Raw genomic sequence first — 8,899 nt, 5'->3', positions numbered from 1 at the left:
CTGTATGACTATGAGACCAGAAGAACTAGACCAGAAGAACTAGATGGTGCCCAGCTACTACTGTCAACCTCCTGGAAGGGGATCTATGTAGGAGACCCTTGATAGAGAGGGAGAACAAAGTGGAACAAAACTCAAAATCATTTGGAGGAAAAAAAAAAAAAGGTGGACCAAGTTTGCTGGTCCAATAGAGCCTGGTGGAACCACTGAGATTGTGGTCCCTAGCTGCCCTTAAGGTCTGGAATTGAATCCACGCCTATGGCTTCCTGCCAAACAGTAGATAGGCATATGAATTGAACATTTACCTGATGTAGATATACTTCTAGGAGGGAACAATCATGGGAGAAAGAAGGGCTGCTTATGCACAGGAAGAGAGCTCAGAGCTGGAGTGTATGGAGGAATGGACACAGCAAAGAGGTAACTCTTGGGAGGAAGTATGATGGGAGCTGTTGCATTGTGGTAAATTGTGGTCAGTGTCATGAGGCAAAGTGTATGTGAACTGCTGTATGGAAAGTGAATTTGCTCTGTAAATCATTTTTCACCAAATCACAATAAAAAAGAAAGAAAGAAAATCCTATGGGGCAGTTCTATTCTGTCCTATCAGGACATTATGAGTTAGAATCAACTTAATTGCCATGGGTTTGGTTTTTGTTTTGTTTTGTTTCAATTTGATATTTCCTACTGAAAGAATTGACTCATTTGAATTATGGTATTGGCAAAGAATATATGATATAATGTGGACTACCAGAAGAATAAATAAATCTGTCATAGAAGTAGTATAGGCAGAACACTCCCAGAAAGTGAGATTAACCAGATTTCCTCTCACTTACTTTGGACATGTTATCAAGGCAGACCAATCCCTTGAGAATGATATCATGCTTGGCGAAGTAGAAAGTCAGCAAAAACATGGAAGACCCCCAACAAGGTAGATTGATCATCAACACATGGCTGCAGCAATGGGGCTCAAACAGTTGAGTATGAGGATCAACATTTTGTTCTGTTAAACATAGAGTCACTCTGAGTCAGAACCAACTCGACACCTAACAACAACAATTTCCTTTAAGAGCCATCAGTACAGAACACTGAGCACTCTTCATAGAAGGAATATTTCTCTGGAGCAGGTCAGATGAGCAGTCAAGTCTGCTCATCTGACTTGATCTCGGCATGTATTTTAGAGAATCTATGAGTCGGATCCGACTTCGTGGCAGTGGCTGTGTTGCATTGCGTTTGGACAGTTGATTGTATGTATGTTCCTCATCCTATTCTTCTTACATGTCTTTTTCTCTCAGGTGACCTTTGTTAAATATCTGAAGCACTAATTAATATCTTCCAGGAATAAAACACTTCTCTTTGTTCCAAGGACATACCAGTACTTTCATTTTAACACAATGCAAAGCTTTAGGTTGGACTGACTCCTTTTGAAAACTGAGAAGCCAAATAAGGATTCCAGCTTCAGGGTCCAGCCAGCCTTATGAATAAGCTAAGGATATTCCCTAATTAAAAAATAAAAAATTCACCCTAGTAAATAGTTTTTAACCTAATTTAAAATGCAAAGCAATGGTAACATAAAACCTGCAGTTCTGCTATACACTATGAGCACAGTAATTTTAGTCTAGATGATTTCTCTAGCATAATAACCAGCTGTTTTACCTGGTGAAAAAGCACCCAGAGTAGCTTTTTACAGTGTGACTTCCTGGTTTATCTTTGAAGATAAACTACTTGTCAAATGTGTACTGAGCAAATGAAGGAACTTGTTGAGTGGAACCATTATTTATAAACCAGTTAAGAGTTGAGAAACAAACTATAAAAAGTAATACATTTAGTTGCAGAATAGACAGTTCGTAAACTCCCCTCTCCCCCGCAGAAATCATTTAACAAAGACATTTCCTTGTTAATGATAACAAAACTTGTAGTACCCTGGTATTTTAAAATAATAATAAACTACTTGTCATAAATGCTGTGAAGTGCATACACTAGCTTATACAAAATGGCATCATACTAATAGGCACTGAGTTAACAAGAAGAAGCTATACGGAATGCTATACCAACCAGTTTTGAAGATGGAGAACAAAGTAGAAAGATTCACACTTCCTGATTTCAAAACGTACTACACAGCTACAGTAATCAAAAGTCTGATACTGATATAACATAGACCAATGGAATAGAAGGAACTCTGATGGTGTTGTGCCTAAGGCATTTGACTGCTAACCAATTGGCTGGCGGTTCAAACCCACCAGTCACTTCTCAGAAGGAAGATTGGGCAATCTTCTTCTGTAGAGATTCGCCTTGGAAATCCAAGGAGGGATCAATATGAGTCGAGACTGACTCAAAGCCAGTGAATTTGGTTGGGTTTGGGAATGAAATAGAATTGTGAGTCGAGAAATAAACCCACACATCTGTGCATCTGTGATCAACTGATTTTCAACAAGAGTGCTAAGCCCATTCAGTGGGAAAGGAAGAGTCTCTTTAATGAATGTTGATGTTGTTATGTGTCATCGAGTTGTCTCCGACTCATAGCTACCCCTCTTTGGCTTTCCGAGGAAGTATCCTGATGAAAGTAGATTTTCCTATCTTCCTTCCAAGGAGTGGCTGGTGGGTTTGAACTGCTAACCTTCTGGTTAGCAGTCAAATGCATTAGGCACTATGCCACCAGATCATAGTGCTTGGAAAATTGGATTTCCACATAGAGAAGAATGAATCAGGCTCCATGCCTCATACATACAGAAAAACCAATTCAAAATACGTCAAAGATCTTAATGTAAAACTATAATATTCTTAGAAGAAAACATAGAAATGTGTTCAAAATGGGGCCTAATTTTTAACAATGGATTATCAGATAGTATAACAAATGGGGCTTCATAAAAATTAAATTATGTTTTTTTGTCAAGGAACTTTCTCAAAAAGTGAAGAGACAGTGTATAGATTAGAGTATATCTTTGGAAACCATATATCTGGTAAGAGTCTAATATCCAAAATATTTATAAAACTTCTACAACGTAACAAAAAGATAAACAACCCAATTGAAAATGGGCAAAGGGCTTGAACAGACATTTCACCAGAGACCCAAAAAAACAAACCCACTACCATTGAGTAGATTCCACCCTATAGGTGAGAATAGAACTTCACCATAGGGCTTTGAAGGCTGAAACTCTTTACAGAAGTAGACTGTGTCATCTTTCTCCTGCATAGTGGCTGATGGGTTTGAACTGCTGACCTTTTCGTTAGCACCCAAATGTTCTAATGTTCTAACCACTCTGCCACTAGAGATCCTTTTACATAAAAGAAGATACTCAAATGACCAGTAAGCACATGAAAAAAAAAATGTTCAACATCATTAGCCATTCGAAAGTTGCAAATCAGAACCACAGTAAAATATCACTTCACTCGCATCTTAGGATGGCTGAGATTCAAAAGAAAAAGGGAAGCAACAAATATTGGCAAAGATACGGAGAAATTGGAATCATGCATTGTTGATGAGAGTGGAGAGTGGTGCGACCACTGTGGAAAACAGTTTGGTTGATCCTCAAAAGGTTAAACATAGAACTACCATATGGACTTCCACTCCTAGTTATATACCCAAGAAACCTGACACCAGCAGTGGAAACAGACACATGGACGCCAGTATTTGCTACGGCACTATTCACAATAGCTAAAAGGTGGAAACATCCTAAGTGTGCATCAAAGGATGAATGGATAAACAAAATATGATATATACATACAGTGCATTGCTACTCAGCCAGAAAGAAAAATGGATGAACCTCAAAAACCTTATGCTCAGTGAAATAAATAAATCACAAAAGGACAAAGATTTATGATCTCACTTAAATGAAATAATTAGAATAGACGTATGTATACAGACCATAGTTTATTAGTAGTTCCCAGGGGCAGAAGGGATGGAGAATGGGAGAGTTTTTTATCTAGTGTTTATTTATGGTTATGGGAAATTTGGCAACAGTTATGGGTGGTGGTTGCACATGATCAGTGTAATTGATATCATGAAATTGTACACCTGAAAAAATGTTGAATTGGACAAACATTGTGTTACTTATTTTACAACAGTAAATAAAGAATATTTAGGTAAAAAGGAGATATTAAAGGAATTCTTCATAGTAAAAATAAATAAAAAGAGCCAAGCCAAGAAATCCCCCACTTATCTGTTAGTTTATTATACTCTGGTGGCTTGCATGTTGCTGTGAGGCTGGAGGCTATGCCACCGGTATATCAAATACCAGCACGGTCACCCATGGTGGACAGGTTTCAGCAGAGCTTCCAGACTAAGACAGACTTGGTAGAAGGACAGGGGCATCCATTTCTCAAAGAATTGGCCAGTGAAACCTTATAATAGCAGTGAAATATTTATCTGATATATTGTTGTTGTGTGCCATCGAGTCGGCCCTGACTCATAGTGACCCCTCCTTGGGTTTCCGAGGCAGTATCACTACGGGGAGCTCTGGTAGCATAGTGGCTAAGACACTTGCCTGCTAACCAGACGGCTGGCGGTTCAAACCCACCAGCCACTCCTCGGAAGGAAGGTTGGGCAATCCTATTTCCGTAGTGATACTGCCTCAGAAACCCAAGGAGGGGTCGCTATGAGTCGGGTTTGACTCGACGGCACTTAACAACAACAACAATCACTACAGAAGTAGGATTGCCCAACCTTCCTTCCGAGGAGTGGCTGGTGGGTTTGAACCGCCAGCCTTCTGGTTAGCAGTCAAGTGCTTTAACCACTATGCTACCAGAGCTCCTTTATCTGATATATTACTGTAAAAGTTTAGCAATAGCCCTGAAACATTGTCTGATAATAGTGCCAGAAGATGAGCCCACAGGTCAGAAGGCGCTCAAAATACGACTGGGGAAGAGCTGCTTCCTCAAAATAGACTTGACCTTAATGATATGGAAGGAGTGAAAGCTTTTGGGACCTCCATTTACTGATGTGGCATGACTCAAAATGAGAAGAAATGGCTGTAAACATCCATTAATAATACACAGTGGTTGCAACAATAGGCTTAGTTACAGCAAGGATTGTGAGGCTAGCACAGAACTGGGTAGTGTTTGGTTCTGTTGTACATGAGGTCGCTGTGAGTCAGAGGCAACTCAATAGCACCTAACAACAACTACAAGTGAGGGTGCGGGTTGATTTGAAAGATTAAAAGATGTAGAATTGACATTAGTTGGTGAGCAGTTGAATAAGGTGAGGGTGGGAAAGGGAACAAAGGAAGTTGAGGAGTTTAGGTTTTAGGATTAGACAACATGATGAAAGGTAGCAGCGTTCCTAATGAGATAGGAAGTAGAGCACAAGGAATAGAGAAAAGAAATGAGTTTGGTTTGGACTATACTAAGTTTGAATGTTTGTAGAATAATTACTAATACAAAAGTCCTTCCTTCCTTTGAACTCATTGAGGAGAGACTACTCTGAGTTAATAGAAATCTGAATCATAGATTTTATGTGAAAAAATTGTTTTTAAAGTAGGGCTAGCAAATAGCCTTTATATACCCCACAGAAACATTGTAATCATTCATCAAGACTCTTGCAGAATTTTTAATCATTTTGCAGACACCTGCAGAATTAGGTGCTGGTTCTGAATAAACATAACTGTGTTTCCTAAGAAACAAGATAAGTTCTTGAATAGGAATGTTTATGTTATTTTCAAAGGTTGAAAAATGATGTCCCTTTGTGTGTGTGTGTGACTTTCCATATTGATAATCTAAAAGTCAGATGTCTTGTGCTTTCTAATAGCTACCATGTGGTCTTTTAGTGATGATAATTGATGGTAATGAGATCAAAGCCAGAATAACAACTGACTACAGAAATGTAGTAGGAATCAGGAAATTCTGCTTCTGGCCTTGACTCAGTCAGTGGTTTTATGATTTTGGTCATATCTTTTGAGCACACTGTATCTCAGCTTCTGTATCTGTTAAACTAAGCTCATAATAACAGCCCTGGTCTATCTCACGGAAATGTTGCTTGGACAAATTAGATAAGTGTAAAAGTGCCTTGGAGGTAAAACCACTCTAGGAATAAAAATTAGTGTGCTGTAGCTACTGAAAAGTCCGTTGCAGAGACTAGAATGGTTAATCTCTGCAGAGCTCATGACTAGATAAGGCTGCATAGTGGATTTCAGTCAAGCAAACCAAAAACAACTTCATAGTTCATGAATGTATAGTATTTAATATGAAAAATCTCTTTACAAATATTTGTTGCCTTTATAACAATGTGATTAAAGATTGGTCATGTTTGAATTAAATAGAACCTTCTTCCAAGTAACTTCAAACAGTCCATAATACCTAGTTACAATTTTGAGGAGGGTGAGGATTTGATGTGTTTAATAGAATTGAGAAATCAGTATATGAAACAATGTGCAGGGATAAGAAATAGACTATTTTTTCAGGTAATAATTATTACTGTTTTTAGGCTGACATTACCAAATAGATTTTTCTTTTGTTTATTTTATAGAAATGTCAAACTCTGATCCTTCACCGAGCCTGATTGCTTCAGTTTATGTCACAGTCACTTTCTGTGACAGCTGACATACTCATTCTCAGTCCTGACTATCACACACTCACTCAGTGCAGCCTAAAAAACATTGGGTGGTAACCAAATCTCTGGAGGAAGAACAAAGGTGGAAAAATCCTTTCTTGAAAGAATCCTTTAAATGTGCTTATTCTGCTCCCATTTTCTGTTCACATAAATGCAGAGCATCCTTATGTAAATTTATAGCACCCATTTTCAGTCTTTGAGGAGAATTGAGCAAGTATTTAATTGATTAGAAACTACATAAAAAAGGCCCTATCAAGGCTAACTTTCAAAACTTTTATTCCTGAGCCAAATTTATCTCTTTTCTTCTGGCAGAGGACCATTCCTAGTGGCACTGGGAAAATCCTGGCACCCAGAAGAATTTAACTGTGCTCACTGCAAAAATACTATGGCCTACATTGGATTTGTAGAAGAAAAGGGAGCCCTGTATTGTGAGCTGTGTTATGAGAAATTCTTTGCTCCTGAATGTGGTCGATGCCAAAAGAAGATCCTTGGAGTAAGTATTGGAATGCTTTTCATTCTGAATGAGTTTTAAAACAGAATAATTTTTTGTTGTGACATTCTTTCATCATCTTTTCTTTTTATTTGCTTCTTGCTCTTTCCCCTCTCTGCTTTCCTCACTGTTTTGTTACTGTGAAGCAAACTAAATAGACTTCTTTAGAAGTATATCAGACTCATGGGTTTAGGTTGTCTTTGGTTTTGTCTGACTGAGTGCTAGCTTGTCTGGTGCAGGTCTGGCCACTGTGGGGGAAAAATAATTTACTATTAGTGTGCTACTTCAACAGGACCCTGTTTGCTCAGTAATGAAGATTTCGCCCAGGACCACACACATCAGAGTTCTCAGAACTGACACCTTTACTGTTTTAAATTAAATTCCATAGCTTTTTAAGAGCAGCATTTCCCCACTTGTCAGGGTTCAAGTGTAGGACACAGATCCCATGAAATATATAAAACATGAGACTTATAAATGATATGTTTTTCTTGAATATATATAATGTTTAAAAATATAACCTCAGTTTTATGGGAGTACACATGTGGTGGAAAAAGAATTTCAAAACCATGCTTTTTTTCTTTCTTTTTTTTTTTTTTTTTGCAGAAAGGGTAATTTAGAAATCAGATACACTAATAAATGATTATGAATAAATAAACTTCCTTCTTGGAATACCCAGTTTGCAATTACAAAGTTAGGATCGGTCTACCCCAGAGGGCCCAGGAGCTGGAATTTGATTTTAGAAGCAGCTAAGTTGCCAGACCTGATTTAAAAATTGGAAATGGATTTCTGAATTCTAATGGTCTCAGTATGAAAATGTAATAATGAAATTTTAATTCATATCAATGTAAAACAATGTTAACATGAATTATTGAATATTCTTAATTTTAGGGCATATCTTTAAGTAAGTCTAAAACATTGAGGATCCTTAAATTATAAATAAAGCAACTGAAATATTTTTGTATTATTAACTGGTAGTGATAATAGGATGTTTCAGCCTGGAGCTGTCCAAATGATGACAAATATTTATTAATACAAAACACAGGAATACTGTTTCAGTGTATGTTCTGTGGACTAGTAATTAATGAAATGATAAAACAAAAGCAAGTAAGAGATGATCTTCAAGCAAAACAACATTCTAGGAAATGGAAGTCTGATTGATACTCATTGCTTCAGAGATGGGCCAGAACTTCATTAAAAGGACAGACTCTCTGGATTTGTTTTAGTAGTTTGATGACCTATTAAAGAAGGAATAGTAATATGTCTCAAGGATGGAAAAGAATATTATACTGGAAACCTTTAAAAATGGATTTGGTTCAGTGTACTTTGTTGTAAATATCCATGGTGATCTTTTTGCATCTAATTGACTGTCAGTTCTTGACATTGTCCTTTCGTAGCTAACCGTGGCATCTTCTAATGCCAGAAATTCATTTTATATATTTTTATTTTGACAATATTTCATTGCAAATATTTTCACTGTAGGAAAATTAGAAAATGCATAAACCATAAAGAATAAAATTTAAATGATGGACACTGGTAGTGTCATGGTTAAGTACTCATCTGTACCTGAAAGGTCTGTGCTTAGAACTCACCAGCCACTTCATGGGAGAAAGATGTGGCAGTCTGCTTCCCTAAAGATTTGCAGCTTTGGAAACCCTATGGGGAAGTTCTGCTCTGTCTTACAGAGTTGCTATGAGTTGGAACAGCCTCGGATAATCACTCTTAACTTTATAATGAATTTTCCCCCAGTTCTTTTCTTTTTTAAAAAAAAACTTTCTCTGGGAATTGCAAGTAAGGGGGTAGCGAAGTGATATAAGAAAACAAAGCAGTTTAAGAATGGGCTTATTATGATGCTAGCTATTGCAGTGGTCTATTGG

General features: G+C 37.4%; 1 protein-coding gene across 1 annotated transcript in view; it reads left to right on the top strand.

The window, feature by feature from the left end:
- The window catches only part of PDLIM5 (PDZ and LIM domain 5), a 427,072-nt gene that overhangs the window by 403,769 nt on the left and 14,404 nt on the right, over nucleotides 1–8,899 (top strand). Inside the window, exon 13 of the mRNA XM_007956709.1 lies at nucleotides 6,848–7,028. Within this exon, the coding sequence (XP_007954900.1) occupies nucleotides 6,848–7,028 (181 nt within the window). The remainder of the gene's footprint in view (nucleotides 1–6,847; nucleotides 7,029–8,899) is intronic.

Source organism: Orycteropus afer, unplaced genomic scaffold, assembly GCF_000298275.1.
Source record: "Orycteropus afer afer isolate SDZICR_OR568_19922 unplaced genomic scaffold, OryAfe1.0 scaffold00652, whole genome shotgun sequence".
Lineage (NCBI taxonomy): Eukaryota > Metazoa > Chordata > Mammalia > Tubulidentata > Orycteropodidae > Orycteropus > Orycteropus afer.
This window is presented reverse-complemented; position numbering and strand designations above follow the sequence as displayed.